The sequence below is a fragment of the Aethalodelphis obliquidens genome, unplaced genomic scaffold (assembly GCF_003676395.1).
Source record: "Aethalodelphis obliquidens isolate GAN/ISIS:26980383/991018 unplaced genomic scaffold, ASM367639v1 scaffold53, whole genome shotgun sequence".
Taxonomy (NCBI): Eukaryota; Metazoa; Chordata; class Mammalia; order Artiodactyla; family Delphinidae; genus Aethalodelphis; species Aethalodelphis obliquidens.
The window spans coordinates 8,894,292-8,911,416 of NW_020837997.1; the positions used below are offsets into that span (position 1 = coordinate 8,894,292).

Below are 17,125 nucleotides of genomic sequence, written 5' to 3' on the forward strand. Positions count from 1 at the left end.
GCCATTAGCGGGCTCTAAGCTAGTAAAGGATTTTAAGCATTCGGGGACTTAACCGGATTTGTGCCCTGAACGGGCCAGGCAGGCTGCTGTGGGGACCGGCTTGTGGCAGGAGGTGGCTGGGGGCGCAGTCACGGGGACAGAGAGAGGCGCGCGAGCCAGAGAGGCCCTCGGGAGGTGAATGTGTGGGATCCAGTGGCGGTGGAGGGGCTGAGCTGCAGGGAGACCCGAGTTCCGCCCGCTCGAGCTTGTGACGTAGCTCGTCCACCTGAGACGTCCAGCGGCCGTGCCAAGGCGGCAACCAGACCCTTGGACGTGTAGCTCAGAGGAGAGAAACAGGAACCCCCGGCCCAGAGGCGGCCACGGAGCCTAGAAACGCAGGCAGGCAGCTGGAGGAGAGATCACGTTCAGCAGTTGGCCAAGGACCAAATGCCAGGACGGGCCGATAATAACAGCCACACTGAGGAGAAAACTGAAGCGAGCGGGGGCGGGGAGGGCTGGCCAGAGGCCTCAGGTGCCCAGGAAGTCAGTTAAGAGGCAGCTGGGAAGCAGCCACGGGGCCCTGGGGGCCGGGTCGTGTCGAGGAGGCAGAGGAGAGGCTGGAGCAAGTTCAAGAGGGAACGGGAGGCAGGGAACAGCCGGCGAGTATGGGAAACCGTCTCGGGCAGAGATGTCACCAGGCACCCCAGCCAGCCTCAGTCGAGCTCTTTTTAAATTACTTTATTCGAGAAGGTGGGGAGGACAGACGGGGGACTGAGCTGAGCCCTGAGTCCCTGAACCTCCCAGCTCAGCCCCCACAGCAGGACGGGACCAAAGTAAGGGTGTGGGGACTCCAGCCCCACCCAGGCGAGGTCACGGGGGGACAGACAGGACCCGGGCATACCAATGGACTGTCCTCTGGGCTGTCCCCCAGGAGGGCGGTGGCCAGAGCACATGGGGCCCGGCCTGCGGACCACCCGGGACGGGGCTATTTGGGGGTGCTGCTGCCCTTCTTGGGAGTGGTGGGCTTCTTGCTCTGCCAGAGGTGCCCCTGGATGGTGAAGGCATCCACACTCATGGACATGGTCTTGGCGGGGATCTGGGTGAAGCGCTTTCGGTCCGAGTTGTACTTGTAGATGCCCTCCACCATGGCGGGCGTGACCGTCCGGGGGCCATAGCCTGTCAGCCGCGACAGCTCCTCCGTCTCCCCGGACAGCGTGTACAGGGCCCGGAACTGGCAGCTTGAGTCGCGGAAGAGGATCAGGAAGTGGTTGGCCTTGCTCTTCTCGATCTCCTGGGTGGGGGGGCGGAAGCAGTTAGCCAGGCCAGCAGGGCCCCTGCGACCCGCCCGCCGCCAGTCCGCCAGCCCCGGCCCAGGCCCACCTCAAGAATGCGGTTCTTCTGGGGCTCGTTCACCTTGCCCGCCAGGCAGCAGTGCGACAGGGCGTTGTGGATGATGAACTTGTTGGACTTGGCGCTCGGCTCCTTGTACAGCCGCGGACCTAGGGGGCGGGGCGGTCAGCAGGGACAACCGGGGGCGCCGGTGGGGCCCGGTGCTCACCCCCCGAAGTCCCACCTACCCGTGTACTCAGGCACTGAGGCCGGGGAGGAGGCGTTGCTGCCGTTCTCCCACTCACGTTCTCGGCTGCCAGGCAGGCGGCTTGGGGACATGAGGCTGGATGGAGATGGAGCCCTGCGGGGGGAGGGGTGGGGTGGGGTGCGGTCAGCGGTGGACGAAGCCTCCCAATCAGTGTGCTGTGGGACCCGGGAAGGGCGAGCCCAGGACACAGCCCAGCAGGCAGGACGCATCCACTGACATCATCTGGGCTCCCAAGTCCACGCAGGGCCCTCTTCCGGCCCCGGGCACATTGAACACCCGTCTCAGGTGTGCAGCCTTGCATCTTTGGTGGCAGATGCACACCCTCGTGCCATATCACCCTCCTAAGGCTCCCTCTCCCTGTCCCTCCCTCTCTCTCTCTCTCTCGCTCTCCCTCCCCCTCCCTCTCCCTCTCTCCTCCCTCCCTCTCTCCTCTCCTCTCCTATCTCTCTGAGAGGCCACCTGGAACACAAACACCTGCCCGCCCAGGCTAAACTCACCGAGACGTGGGCCTCTTCACGCCGAGGTTATTGGGCGCCTCGTTGGCCACAGTGGACAGAGACAGGGTGGACTGGGAGTAGACTTTGCTGAGCCGAGAGCCTGGCAGCAGAGGGTGTCAGGTCAGGCCCCACCTGAAGTCCCCTTACCTTCACATATGCCCAGGGGACCTTAGTTGGCCGGCTGGTGAGGGAATGTGCGGTCAGCCCTGTCCGAGACCCTCGCCCTGCGCAGCCTCGCTGGAGAATGACCTCCCCACCTCACCCCACCACGCCAGGCTGTGGGAAGCGGCCCTTCCCCTGTTAAGCCGTGGAGAGAACCCCAGGCCAGCTCTGCCCACGGCCCTTACCCCGCTGCAGCCCCACATCCTTGTGGAAGCCTTGACCCCTGGGAGCCCACGCTTCGGCCCTGCGGATGTGCCCTGCACCTCCCGCCCCACACACCCACGGGGGCCTCACCCAGCAGGCCACGGGCTGTGCTTCGCGCCAGGGCCGAGTCATCACAGCAACCGGAGCGTGGCCGGGGGGCCCTCCGACCGCCCCGGCCCGGCCCCCCGCTCCCCATCGCCCGGGGCCGCAGCACCTTGTCGAGGTCATCCATCAGCTTCAGCTGGGCCCGGCGTTCATACTCGAGCCGCGTGAACTCCCCCCGCCGGGGGCCCACCTCCTCCTCGGCTGGGGCCCGGGTGGCAGGGGCTGCGGTTGAGGCAGGAGCCGCAGGAGCTGCGGGGGCCGGGGGCCCGGGGGCTGCTTCCTCCTGGGCCAGCCTGCAGATTGAGGGGATCGAAGCAGTCAGGTTGTGGGGACGCCAGTGGCGGGAGACTCCCCAGGCTGGGTCCAGCCTCACCTCGCAGCCTCCTCCCTCCGCTGCTCCTTCTCGGCCTCCTGCCACTGTTTCCGCCGCCGTGCGTCCTCCACCCGCCGCTGCTGACGCTCCAGCAGGCTGGCCCTCTTCTGGGCCATCTCGTCCTCGGGCTTGTCTTCATCCTGGGGGCAGGCACCAAGTGTAGCTGGCTGTCCCTCCCCTGGCTCGGCTGGAGTCTGACCTTGTGTCGACCCAGCCTGCCAGCCGCTCGCCTGTCCTTGAGTGTTTGTAATTGGTCTGAAGGCACTTGGTGGGCACCTGCTGTAGCACAGCCCCATGCTGGGTTCTGGGCACACCAAGCGCTTAACGCAGCGAGGAAGGCAATCAGGTGTCACACCAACATTGGTGAACACCAGCAGAGGCTGCTGTCAGTCTACACTGTGGGTAGGGACCTATCCTGGCCTGGGGACACCGAGGGGGCCTCCCAGAGGAAGCAACCTCGGAGAATGATGATGAGGACTGAACTGGATGGGGGTGAGCGGTGAGGAGAGCATTCTGGGCAGCGCGAATAGCAAGTGCAAAGGCCCTGAGGCCAGAACAAGCCTAGCAGGTGTGGAACAGCAGGGAGGCCAGTGTGGCTGGGATGCAGAGCTGGGGAGGATGCCATAGGATGAGGTCAGGGGCAAGCAGAGCCTACAGCCATGGGAAAGACTTATTCTAAGAGCAAAGAGGACCTACAGAAGGGTTTGAAATAAGGGGGTGACAAGGTCCAATTTACATTTTAAATAAATTTTGCTAACCGCTCAGTTGAAAATGGCCAGGGATTGGTGTGTGGTGAGGGGTGGGCAGTGGAGACCAATCAGGACATGACTGCTGGTGTCCAGGTAAGAAGTGGTGGCCCAGGCTGGGGATGCCAACAGGAAGAAGAGTGATTGGATATGGAAGAGTCAGGAAGGGGAGCCGGTAGGGGATGAAGGAGGGAGCAGGAGGGAGGGGATACCATAGAGGACCCTAGCCCCATCTGTCTAAACCCACTCCTGTCCATCTGTCCGTCACCCACCCATCCATCCATCCGCCCAGCCCTGTCCAACTGTCTACTACCTGTTCTCCCTCTGTCTATCCACCCACCCCATCTACGTGTCCATCTGGACATACACACCTTGTCTGTCTGCCAGCTGCCACCTGGCTAACCACCCGTCCACCTCTGTTCCCCACCCCACCCCCAGTTCCATCTGTTTGTCCATCCATTGGGAAAGCCCTATCCATGCGACTGCCTGTCTACCCACCCGCCCACCCATCCCTGACCATCCATCCATCTACCCACCTGGCCCCTCCCCCACCTGCTCAGGTGACTCACCTTATAGAAGAATCCCAGCCCGGTCCGGGGCTCTCCCTCTGAAGATGCCTCTTCTTCTAAGGAATCCTCAGCACCAGGGGGGCTCCCATCTCCGTCATCCTCAGCCGTGGGCTCTTCCAGGCTGCTCAGCGGGATCTCGACGAGGGCAGGCCGGGCCGCGGGCTCCTCGGGGGGCGGCCCCTCCGCCAGAAGGATAGAGGAGCGTGTCTGCATGGGCACCTGGCTCGGCGAGAACTTGCGCAGGTGGGGGAGGCTGTCCACATCGTGGGGAGGCGTGAGCACCCTCGTCAGGGGTGCTAGCCGCAGCTCCGCCGGCCGCGCGTGCTTCGGGCTCCGGGGTGTGGGGCTGGGGCCAGGCCCGGGGCTGCGCCGGGCAGCTGGAGCACGCCGGGCGGGGCTGGGGGACGCGGCTTTGGGGCCCGTCGTGGGACCAGGGATGACCCATGCTGCGGGAGGCGGGGCAGGCCCAGAGGGCTCTGGCGGGGCCAGGAGCCGCTGCTGCTGGTCCGTGAGCCTCTGCATGTCCCGTTGCAGCGAGCTCAGCGCTGCACTCAGCTTGCTGACCGCCCGGTTATAGTCCCCCAGCCCTTCGGGGGGCACCGGGCCCAGTTCCGGCGAGAAGGTCACTGCCTTTGGCCGTGGCGACTGCTCACCCTGGCCCTCGCCTGCCGGCCGCTCCCCACCAGGGGCCAGGCCCGGCTCCACCTCTGCTTCCCCGCCGGCCTCCCGCGGCTGCACCTGCAGGAATGCGCTCTTGCCCAGTCGCTGGCGGTGCTTGGCAAAGATGGCCTCGATCCGTCGCTTCTGAGCCTCTATGGCCCGGCGTTTCTCCTCTAGCCGGGCTCCAAGCTCACTCATCTCTGAGCTCAGGGCCTCTGGTGCCACTGGGGTGGCTGCCGGGGACCCTGCCTCAGCCTCGGCCTTCACCAGCTGCTTCTTGCGTTCAGCAAAGCTGGTCATCTTCACTTCAGAGTTGCTGGCCACTGGGGATGAAGCCGCCGCCTTCGGGGAGCCCTCAGACAGGGCTGGCGGTTTCGATACCTCCCCCACTGGGCAGGGAGACGGTTTCGAGAGGCCCTCGGGGTGGGGCGAGTAGGTGGGTGCTTTGGTGGCCCCCTCGGGTGGGTAGGGGGAAGCCAGTGGCAGTTTGGAGGACCCCTCGGGAGAGTGGAGGTAGAAGCTGCCGTCGGCAGCCCCATCTGGGAGCAGCCGGGGCTCGGCACTGTGGATGATCTGCAGGGCCTCCTCGATGGTAGGCAGGTCGCCAGTCTCCGGGGCTGGTTGGGTGGGGGTCCGGGCTGGCACAGAGCGCGGGGGACCCAGGCTGTCTGAGCTGACGGAGCGGAGTAGGACGGGGTCTCCCATGACAACATCCACGTCGCTGTCCAGGCCAAAGGGAGTGCTGAACGACACGGCCTGGGAAAGGGGACGGCTGGGCGGCCGGAGGGAGGGGTCAGCCCCTGGGACAAGCCTGGGCCCCACCCGCTCCACTGCCCGGGCCCTTGCGATGCGCTCACCTGAGCTGACGGTTCCAGGCTTTGCCGAGGGCCTCCACGTGGGACATGGACGGGGAGGACTTCAGCGAGCCTGGGGAGGGGCAGTGAGTGGTCACTCAGTGCTCACTCGGGGGGTCAATGGGGACCCTGGGTGGCGTCAGCCACGGGTTGTCAACGGGTGAGTCACTGATGGGTCATTATGCGGATGGATAACTGTGGGTGGTGTCACTACGGGGTCCTGTTGAGCCACTGGGGAGGTCACTGGGGGGACAACGAGTGTCACCAAGGAGTCATTCGGGTGCCAGAGAGACCCAATGGAGGGGTCTAGAGGGACAACATGAGGTCAGCTGGGGTGGTCTTTGGATGGGGGTCTCCAGTGACAGGCCATCTCCCTGCCCTCACCTGTGGATCCTCGGAGTGGGGACTGGGGGCCACCAGATGACAGGAGTGGATGGCGGAAGTTGAAGACAGGAGAACTGCCAAGAGATACGCGTCAGCCGAGGGGCCCCCTCTCCCCCTCCCTCGGCCCTCCTGGGAGTGGAGACCAGATCATCTCCCTTCCCCGTCCCCGCAGGAGGAGGAGCCCATTGGGGCTGTGTAGTCTCAACCCAACAGGGGAGTGGTACCTGCTGCCGCTGTTGTTCTGAGGTGGGGAGGCCTCCGTGGCCCTGTGGGAGGCAGCTGCAGCACAGAGCGGAGGGTCAGGCAGGGCTTGGCCTCCCCCGCTCCCACGCCCCCCGGACCCAGGGTCGGGCCTCACCGTGACCATCAGGCAGATCCTTGACCTGCACGAAGTCGGGTTTCAGCACCTCGAAGCACATGAACAACTCCGCTAGCAGCACCATCAGGTTGATCTGGAGGTGGAAAGTAGGGTCAGCCAACCAGGCGCACGGCCTCCGACACACCCCCTCTGCCCACAAGGCCCCGAGATGGCCTTACCTTGAGGGGCGGTGGGACATAAAGCAGGTCCTCGAGAGAGAGCGGGCAGCCCCGAGGAAGGCGGGAGGCGCAGAAATCCTGCACCAGCTGGAGGTTGTACAGGCTGTCCGCCACAGACATGGGGTCCTTGAGGCACACCTCTGTAAGGACAGGATGCCTGCGTCCCCAGCTCTGAGGGAAGGAGGATGGGGCCCCAGGGAGGCGGGGGCCCAGCAGCCAACATGCACAGAGGACCTCTGACGAGCCAGGCTAGGCCCCCTTCACAAGGTGTGTACCGTGACAGGCTGTTGCTCAGACCTTTGCATCTGCTGTTCCCATCACCTGGAGTGCTAGTTCCCCAAGAACTCAACTCAGAAAGCTTATCCTGACTACCCAGTGCCCTTCAGAGCACCTAACATCCGGAACATTCCTCTCGATGAACTTATTGTCTTTCTCTCCCAACTAGGATGTGAGCCGCCTGAGGTCAGGAACGGGTCTGTATCGTTCTGGCTGGAGCTCTGGCACCTAAAACAGGACCTGGCAGTTCGTACTCTATCAGTATCTGCTGCAGGAGTGAGTTATATAAAGCACAGAGAGGTTTAGACACTTGTGCAAGGTCACACAGCTCATTACGGGAAGAGAGGGCTTCAAACCCAGGTCTGCCAATTCTGGGAGCTGCACTTACAATCGCTGTACTACTCTGGGGACAGACGCCAATGCCTGGGTGCCAGGCTTGCAAGGACGGGGTCTGGCTCAGGCACATTCACTCACCCTCGAGGCGCAAGAGCTGGGGACAGTAGCAGTGGATCGTGGCGGCCAGCGCAGCCCCACTTGCCAGGTCCTGGAGGCTGGTCACGGTCGGAAAGCAGGGGGCGCGTCGGGCCACGGCGCGGTCCTTGCGATATCGGATCTGTGGGTGGGAGCCGGGTCAGGTCAGAGGTCAAGCTGGCCCCCTCCGAGGTCAGCAGTCATGCAGGCTGGGCGGGGAGGCCTGGGGTTTCCGCCACGAGGGGGCGTGAAGCCGGGGGTCCCAGAGCCAGAGTGGGGGGGGCCAGCCTGGAGCAGGGGAAGGGCAGCAGCAAGAGGCAGAGGAGGTGTCTGCGAGCAGCCAGGCCAGCAGCGGGGGCTGGGGACAGGGACTCCTGGGACCCTGGGGTGGGGGATACGTTACCATGGGGGGTTTGCTCCCCGACTCCTTCAAACAGAAGGCAATTGCGTGCTGGGGGGAGAGGAGCAGCTGTCAGCGGGGCGGGAGGGGTGCTGACTTGCTGGGCCCCCAAGCACACCTCCGGCGGGGGAGGAGACAGCCCTGACCCCTGTCCTGAGCCCTGGCCATCCAGCTCCCTGACTGCGCCCTGGCCGGCTTTGGGGACCCCAGCTCCTCCCAGCCAGGAGGGACCCCACAGAGCAGCCACTCATGCAGGGAATCCTCTCCTCCCAACACAAGACCCAGGTCACAGCTGGGGGAGGGGATGCAGAGGAAGCAGGAAGGCAGGAGAGGAACCCCCAACCCCGGCCCTAGTGTGGGCGGAAGGAGACCCTGAAGTGAGCAAAGGCAGGGACTTCAGCCCAAAACCTCCCCCCGACACCTGCAGTGGTCACTTTCCCCTTGTACTTCAGGGATGGACACCCCACTGCCCCCAAAACTGAGAGCAGGGAGCTGTCCTTAGGGAAGCTGGAGTCTCAGGAAGGTTCTTCTACCCTCTTTTGGGTTTGAGGATCTTTCTCTTGGCTAGAGGGGTCTTCTCCATGTGCCCTGCCTGTTGGGGTCAGGATCCATGTGTCTGATGGGCTGGGGTCCTCCCTCTCCCCACCTTGGCTCAAGTGGACAAGCCTCTTGATTACTGGGAGGTGAGTCATGTACCGGGGAGAAGTCTGTCCTTTCAGGAACAGCAGAGATTCCCCCCTTCCCTTGGTTCCCAAAGGGTTTCTCTCTGTGCCCCCAGGGCTGGGGTCCTACTTCCTTTGCTCATATCTGGGGAGAGACAGGAGAGGGAGCAGGACAGGCAGGCAGAAACAGACACACAGACAGCAACAAGCAGGGCAGGCAGACGGGGCAGAGAGAGAGCCCCACTTACAGGAACCAGCTTCCAGTACCAGCGTGTGGGACACTGATGCCAGAGAGGCAGAGAGGAGAGTGGCAGGGGCGGCAGAGGGGAGAGGGCAGAGAGAGAGAGTCACCTCCAGCCCCCCAGTGTAGGAATGGCCTCGAGGCACAGCTCCAACCTGCCCACCCAGCCCTCGAGGGGCCGCCCTTCCTTCCATCCATCGCCCCAGGCTCACCGAAGCCTGCGCTGGGGCCACGCCATCGGCAGGGGCCGCGGGAGATGCCCTCTGGGCAGCTTCCTGCTCTGTCTTCTCCTGCAGCCGCCGGATGGTCTGGGGAGCAGGGAGAGGTCAGTGCTCCAGTCACTGGGTGATCCTGGCCCCCACCAGCCCACCTTGGCCCAGGCCCCACCTACCGTGTCCACCCAGAAAAGGAGCTTGTGCTCCAAGCTGGCCAGGGCCAAGGGACCAGGCAGTGTCTTTGTCCACTCAAAGGCGAAGGCAACCATGAGGGCATCAATGACAGCTAGGTGGGCTCCCTGTGGAGGCAAAGAGCTGCAGGGTGAGACCAGAGCGCCTCCCAGGGAGAAGAAAGAGGAAGAACCTGGAGGTGGGAGGGGCTCGAAGTGGGGGGGACTTGGGAGGCAGTCCAAGCTTTGAGGTCACAAACTAGGCCTTAGGGATCTGGTGGGCCGGGTAGGCAAGCCCTCAGGAGCCAGAGTTAGCGCCTTTTGGGAGGCTCCAGGCTTGGCAGGAGGAGCCTGGCCTGGTGGGAGCAGCCATGAGGGGAGGAGCCAGGCCTGGTGGGCGGGACCTAACGTGGTAGGGGCGTGGCCTACCATGAGGATAGGCTGGTGCCTCAGGTCGGCGTCCTGCACCGGGCGCTCGGGCAGCGCGGGCACCATGCCCCTCCGCGCCAGCAGGGCCAGTAGCGCAGAGGGGCTGGGGGGCGTCTCGAGCTGCGGCAGCGCCTGGCGCCAGGCCCGGCAGTAGAGCTCAGCCGAGAGCAGCAGCCGCGTCACCGGGGGCTTCACGTGCTCCTGTGCATACTGGTCGGTGTAGAAGGGCTCCCACAGCTCCGAGGGCACATGCTCTGCCGGGGCGAGGAGGGGGGGTGGATCATGGCGGGTCAGGGCTACCGGACATAACCCCTCCGCATACATACAATTACATGGACCCAATTATGGGGGGTGGGTCGTTGCGGGTCTGGACCAGGGAGGATGGCACCGGGACGGGAAAATAGGGCACCTGGCCTGAGACACGAGGTGCAGGTGTGGGGGAGTTTGCCAGAGGAAGGGGTGACGGTGTTCCAGGCAGGGGGTCTGCATACAAAGGCGAGGAGGTGGGAGAGAGCACATGCCTCGGGGAGATGGCGGGCTCTTGGACCCTGAGGAGAGGGGGCGGAGGCCAGATGGGCGGGGTCTTGTAGCCTCCCCTCTCGCCCTCACCTAAGGACTGCACGACAGTGTGACTGAATCGATCTCCCTGGGTGCCCTACACCACCCCAGCGGACTCGCTTTGCCTTCAGGCAACCCTAGGAAGAAGCAGCCAGGGCACACGTGGTAACTCCGCTTTACAAATGAGGAAACCTAGGCACCAAGAAGGCCACACAGCTCTGGACTGGGATTCAAACCCAGGCCTTAAGCAGGGGGTGGGATGACAGGACATGCAATGGGGGAGGGGGACAGACTGCAAATACTTTGTGAGGGGCAGGTGAATGGCCTGAACTTGGTGACTGAAGGGGAGGCGGGAGAGGCACCCAGGGCCCCATTGGGAGTGAGGGGGAAGAGAGACAGAGGGAGGCGGAAGGCAAGAGAAAGAGGGTGGTGGCTGAGATGGGGGTACAGGAGGGGCTGGAGCTTAGAGGCAGCCACAAAAACCCTGAAAGAGAGGGGCAGGGTAGGAAGAGGCTTGAGGAAGCCGCATGTGGAGGGAGGAGGGGTGGCAGAGCCCCAACCAAGTGGGACCCAAGGGTGGGGAGGAGAAAGATCAGAATAAGCCGCCAAGAAGATCTGGGAGGTAGACAAGAGGCAGCCGAGGCCAAGGCGGTTGGATGTGCCCTCATGGGTCTTCCAGGGAGGCCCCAACTCATCCCAGTCAGAGCTGCTGCTTCGTATACTGGGCTTCTGCGTGTTTGAAAGGATGGAAAGGGGCAGGATTCTACTGCTTAAAAACATTTGAATGTGTCGTACCAGGCCTTCCTCAGGTGCCTGAATTCACAGCGATGCTCTCCAGAGGCCCCTACCCTCACCTACAAGGACCCAGGCACCCTGGCTTTCAGTCCCTACCTGCCCCACCCCCCCACTCTTTCCCCACCCCCTAAACTCACACTTGACCTTCTTACTTAATACCCAAACCCCATGTAGAGTTGGGCCATCTCTCTGCTCCTTGAAAGGAGAGTTCTCCAGACCTAGAGATTATCATATTATGTGAAGTCAGTCAAGGACAAATATCATATGATATCACTTATATGTGGAATCTAAAAGAGATGATACAAATGAACTTATTTACAAAACAGAAATAGACCCACAGACATAGAAAACAAACTTAGGGTAAAGAAAAATGATGGGCAGGGGAGATAAATTACAAGTTTGGGATTAACATATACACACTACCATGTATAAAACAGGTAAGCAACAAGGACCTACTGTCTAGCACAGGGAACTATACTCATTATCTTGTAATAACCTATACTGGAAAAGAATCTGAAAAAGTATATATATATGTGTGTGTATAACTGAATCACTTTGCTGTACCCTTGAAACTAACACATTGTAAATTAACTACATTTCAATTAAAAAAAAAAGAGTTCTCCAGGTTTTCTTTCCTTCCACCCTTCCCCTGTCCCAACCTCCCTGATCTGCCCTTGCCCTCCTAGCTCCCGGCCTCCCCAAGGCCAGCAGTGGCCTTCCAATGCCCACTATCTTGCCTGGGCTCTCTGCCGAGTACCTCCTTCTTCCAGAAAACTTCCTCCCCCTGGCATCTTTTTCTCTCTCTCCCACCACTCAAGCCAGGCCACCTCCTGACATGCCTCTTTGATGCTGGGCTCCCAACAGCTCTGTCTGAGCAGTCCTGTCAATGGACTTGCCCCCGCTACTATGATGGCTTCCATGGCCATCTGAACACTGCCACCTGCCACAGCCCAGGCAACACCCATCATGCTCAGCGTCTTACTCCAAACGTAATCCTTCTCTCTGTCCCCATCACAGTGAGAGACAGATCACCATCTCTCCTTCTCTCTCCCGGCTCCAACATCCAATCAGTCATCTGGTTTCAGCTCCTGGCATCCCCTGAAGCCAAACCCTCCTCCCCCTCTCTCCAGCGCCCGGTAGCTTCCTGGTCCCATCAGCAAAATTAAAGTTTCTTTCCTGCAGGGCTTGTCAGGGCCTTGAAGATGACAACTTGAGCTAGAGCTACCGATAGCTAATGTTTATCAAGTCCTTACTTTACACCAGTCTGTCTCCACCTCGGCACACTTGGCATTTGGGGCTGGATAATTTTGTGTTTAGTGGGGCTGAGGTGTGGGGAATTGGGGCAGGGGGGTGCTGTCCTGTGCATTGTTAAGATATTTAGCAGAATCCCTGGTCTCTCCTCACTAGATGGCAAGAGCACTGTCCTTTCAAGTAGCAACAACCAGAAATGTCTCCAGACACTGCTAAATGTCCCTTAAGTGACAAACTCATCTTTGGTTGAGATCCACCGCTCTATACTATAAAGTGTTCTATTGACCATTTACTGTAGAGCAGTCCTGTCCGATAGGAATAGAATGTGAGCCACACAGGAAGTTTAAACTTTTATAGTCACTACATTAAAAAAGTAGCAACAAGTAACATTAACTTAGCAATATATTTCGCCCTATATATACCCAAAATATTATCGTTTCAACACGTCATCAACATAAAAACGTTATTAACGAGATATTTCACTTTTTTTTTTTTTGCTACAAAGGCTTCCAAAGCCACTGTGTATTTTACATGTCCAGCACCTCACAATTCAGACTGGCCAGATGCCGCTCGTGGCTACCACACTGGGCAGCACAGCTAAAGCGCAGCTAGCCCTTGGACCACCACCGCCGCTGCCGCCTTGTGTGCATTTGCTCGTTGAATTATTCCGAGACTTATTCTTATCTGTTGTACAGATAAGAAAACCGAGGCCCAGAGAGCTAAGATGACTTGGCCAAGATCACAGAGATAGTAAAGGGCAGAGCCGATGGGACCCTAGTTCCCTAAGCATCACCTGGAGGTTCTGGCGGCCTAAGGGACTGCATGTGGTGTTTCCCAAACTTGCATAAAGATGCCACCCTTCCTTATCTCTGAGCTTGAGTTCTGTGGAACCCAGTAGCCTGCATTCCTGCCCAGCCTCTTCAGGCCTGTACCCTGGGGCCATCAGAACTACCCCTTCCCCCAGCCGTTATTCCCCCGGGGCAACTGCATATCTGATCTCATCTGGTCAGTCCCCAAACACCTTCCATGTCTCCCCAGGGCCCTCAGATTCCCCATCCATGGCCTGAGAGGCCCTCATCACTTGCACCAGACTCCCTCATCTCCCTGGCCACTCCTGGCCACCACTGGGACCTGTACACTTTTCTTGGAGAACTCGCTGTTGGTCTCCTCCCCCTGGCAAACTCCTACACACCCTTCAAGGTTCAAATGCTCCCTCCTCTTGGGAGCCTTCCTTTCTCCTCCCCTCCCTGGAAGATTTCAGGGATTTTCCTCCCCCAGCTGCTCGCTGGAAGGCCCTCAGCACGCCTCGACATTAACTGGACATCACCGACTTTATCACTCTTAGCAGCAATGATCTGGTTTCGTCTCATCCCCCTCTCTCCATCCTGAGCACCCAGCACTGGACTGGCACCCAACAGGCATCAGTAAAGAGTCCCAGAGTCCATGAACCAAGCAGGGCTCTGCTCCCCACTTCCCGCTCAGAGCCTGGGGGCCCACCTTCCTCAGACCCCCTCTGTTTAGAGAACGTGGGTGGGGGGGCAGATTCAACGTGACCTTCGGGAAGGATGTCACACAACGCAGGGGAGCTGGGTCAGGGAGAACAGAACCGGGTGAGTCAGGGCGTCCCCCAGGGACCTGACTTTTCTTTCTGGGAAATGGTACAGTAATTTCTCTTCTGTCCCCTGACCAGATGATGAATAACATTATCGTTAATAAAAATACCACTGGTCACGGCAGCAGGAATAGCAACATCCACTTAGTGTGTACTTGTGCGCCAGAAACAGAATAATCCCGTGGTCAGTCTCTCTCACCTTGTGAGAGGAGGAACTGGGACCCCAATCACCCCAGCACTGCCCTGGTACTTAGTGGGTGCCCCGCAGACATTTGTGAAATGGATAACAAAGTGCACAAATGCCTTCTTTTATAGAGGACCAAACAGAAGCTTAGAGAATTGGGTTAATTCGTCCACATTCTGGTGGAGCGTGGGACTCAAAGCCAATTCTGATTCCCAAAGTTGAGTCCTCTGTGGCCTCATAACCTGGGATGCGAGGGGCTGGGGCAGACCTGGGTCTCTCCCCGCCAACCATCCCCCCACCCCCCACCCCCTTTCTCAAGCAGATCCCTGTGGGCGGTGAGCCCCAGAGTGGGCCCTGCTTGGGAGGGTGCAGGGAAAGAGACTGGGAGAAAGACAGGCTCAGGCGGAACCAGGAGCCGGACAGCTGTCACCAAGACCCACACCCAGAACTGGTTGTTCTGGGAAGGCCACTGAAGGTATGATGGGCTGTGCTCAGCTGGTGCCAAGACCAGTGGGCAGGACCAGTGGGAGGGCAGGGCGTCCCCCCAGAAGGCCCAGACCTTAATTAACTCGTCTTCCCCATGGCCAGGCCCTGACTCTCAGCTCTGGCATGGGGCCATTACTGAGCCTTCCCTGGGCCGCAAATCCTAGGGACCCATTCGCATCCTCCCCGGTGGGGTGGCCTGAGTTCTTCACACACGTGAACCGGGGGGAGGAAGTGGGAGAAGGCCCTGCACCTGGGCCCCCACCCCCGGCGATCTTGGAAAAGCCATTTCCCTTCTGCTGGGCTCGCCCGCCTCCTAAGCAAAATGGGGCAATAAGTCACAGCTGCCAGCCGCCGGCCGGGGCAGTGGAGGCGAAACAGGGGCTTCCCGCTCCCCTCACCGCCCCTAGAGCAGGCAGGGCCGACGCGGGGTGTGCGTCCGGGCTGGACGGGGGCGGGGGTCCTCGCGGGCGCACGATGTGTGTGTAAAGGGGGGGGAGGGCAGCCAGGCGAGGCCCGCAGTGGGAGACAACACTCAGCCCGCAGACCCTGCCCGGGTCACCTGGGGTCCGGGACGCCCGGGTCCCGGCGCGGAGCTGGGCCGCCGGCCCCACCCCCACCGCGCTCCCGCAGCCGGCCGGGCAAAGTCCACCGCCTGGGCCGAGCAGGAAGCCCAGAGGCCCGGCGCGCAGGGGCCCGGGCCCGGGGACCCCCGGCGACCGGCGCTATTGTTCCCACGGCCCCGGCCTCCCCGGCGCGGCGCCCCGCCCCCCGCACCTGCCGCCCCCTCTCCCCCGGCCTGGTACCTGCGCCCCCGAACGCGGCCCGCAGCACCCACGCCAGGCTGGCCGCCGCCTTGGCCCGCGAGAAATCGTACTGGTCCAGCGATTTGATCTCGGGCACAAGGAAGGTCCTCCGCAGCGGCCCGGGCCCGGGGGGCGCCGCCTCCACCATGGCGGCGCCGGGGCTGCGGGCACCGGCTCCGCGCTCGCTCCGGCTGAGCTGGGCTGGGCTGCGCCGCGCTAGCACCCTGGCCGGGCCCGCCGTCACCACCACCGTCACCGCCGCGGCCGCAGGCGAGCCAGGTGCGGCCGATCGCGCTCACGACGCTGCGTCGGCCCCGCCCCGGGGCGGAGCCCAGGTGTGCCCCGCCCCCGGGCCTGGCCCCCGACCCTGTCCCCTCGCCTCTCCGGCCCCTCGCCGCCGCAGGGTGGGGCGGGCCCAGACTGCGGTGGTGGCGGGGGAGGCTGCGGAGGAGTGTGTGTGCGCGCGCGCGCCTGTGTGTGCGCGCGCGCTGGGGAGGGTGAGGGACCCTCTCTGCTTGCGGGTGTGTGTGCCTGCCCAACTGTGTTTCCTTAGATGTGAGTGTGAGCTTGTCATTCCCGGCCTGGAGGCAGCGCGCGCGTGTGTGCACCTGTTTCTCATTGTGTCTTGTGAGCGTCCAAGAAGGTGTGTCTGTATTCGCATCAGTGTGTGCATCTCTGGACGTGTTTGGGTGGTGAAAGGAGGGTGTGGAATGTGTTTGAGGGTGTCTGCGTGTCCGTATCTGTGCGAATGTGACAACGCGCGCGTCCTTGTTTTTATGTGTGTTGTGTGTACAAGGATCTGTGTTGTGTAGGTGTTGGTGTCCTGAGGATTCAGGAGTGTGTGTGTATTTGTGTTTTGTCAGTGCATTTGTGAGTTTTCCTATTTGTGAGCATCTAAATGTACATCTCTTTTGTGTCAGGGTGTGATGAATGTCAGTGAAGGAGTATGTGCGACAAACTGAGAGTGTGTGTAATTATGCAGGAGTGTGACAGCTTGTATCTGTGAGTGTGGTTGAATGGCTGTTACTGGGTATATTTGCAAATGTCTGTGTGTGCATTTGTGGTATCAACAGAATTTGTTGGGGGCTGGGCTCCAATTGTGTGTAAATGAGGATGATGTATTTGTATCTAAGTGCATTTGTATATGAGTCTATGAGTATGATTGTGTGCACACGGGTGTGTGTATGGGGGTAGCGATTGTGGAATGTGTTGTGCTCAGATATGTGTATTTACATGTGAGTGTATTTGTGGGTGACTGTGTTTGGGTATATGGTGTGAGATAAGGTGGTGTGACAGGGTGCGTAAACAGTGGAAGTGGGTATAACTGTAGAAGAATGTCCATTTCTGGATGCATCTATGAGAGTGCAAGTGTGCCTATTTATCTAGGAACTGCACATTTGTGTGAGCAAATCTATGTGTGGTATGAGCTTGACTGTGTACGGCAGTATGAAGGGGTGTGTGTGTGAGAGAGAATATATTTGTGTGTGTGTGAACGCAGATATTTGTATACATGATGCAACTGTGTGGAGGTTGCCTGGTGTACTTGTAAATGTCTGAGCCTCTATTTGTGGGTAGTCAATATTTGCTTGTGTGTCCCCTGTGTTTTTTTGTCAAGATATCTACTGTGTGCCTCTTAACTGTGTGTAATTGTGAATGCACAAGTGTTTGTGCTTGTGAGTGTGAGGTCTTTGTGTATGTCCCGATGTGTATACCTGAGTGTAGTTTCATGTGTATAATAAGTGTACGTATGTGTTTGGGTTTATATGTTATCTGTTTATTTGTTGACATGTATCGCTGAGTGTATTTTGTGTATTTGTGTGTGTGAAGCTGGCGTTTACATCTGTGTGGATTTGTGGATATTTGCACGGATCTGTGAGTGTGAGTTTGACGAGGTGCACATGTATG

The 17,125-nt window shown here is 60.3% G+C and overlaps 1 protein-coding gene across 2 annotated transcripts; it reads right to left on the reverse strand.

Moving 5' to 3' along the window:
• Positions 1–702: 702 nt before the first annotated feature.
• Positions 703–15,536, reverse strand: CAMSAP3 (calmodulin regulated spectrin associated protein family member 3). 2 transcript variants are annotated; one of them, XM_027085736.1, is made up of 18 exons: positions 15,221–15,536; positions 9,532–9,785; positions 9,109–9,231; positions 8,930–9,025; positions 7,818–7,865; positions 7,418–7,556; positions 6,668–6,807; positions 6,489–6,582; positions 6,355–6,409; positions 6,131–6,204; positions 5,750–5,819; positions 4,233–5,664; positions 2,918–3,057; positions 2,530–2,837; positions 2,074–2,173; positions 1,557–1,669; positions 1,360–1,478; positions 703–1,270 (listed from the first exon to the last, which is right to left on the reverse strand). In XM_027085736.1, the coding sequence occupies exons 1-18, from the start codon at positions 15,366–15,368 to the stop codon at positions 965–967; spliced, it is 3,759 nt and encodes a 1,252-aa protein (XP_026941537.1). In that variant the 5' UTR covers positions 15,369–15,536; the 3' UTR covers positions 703–964. The 2 variants fall into 2 exon arrangements, with proteins under 2 accessions (XP_026941537.1, XP_026941538.1); XM_027085737.1 differs by lacking the exon at positions 7,818–7,865 and having other exon boundaries at positions 15,221–15,532.
• Positions 15,537–17,125: the final 1,589 nt, after the last annotated feature.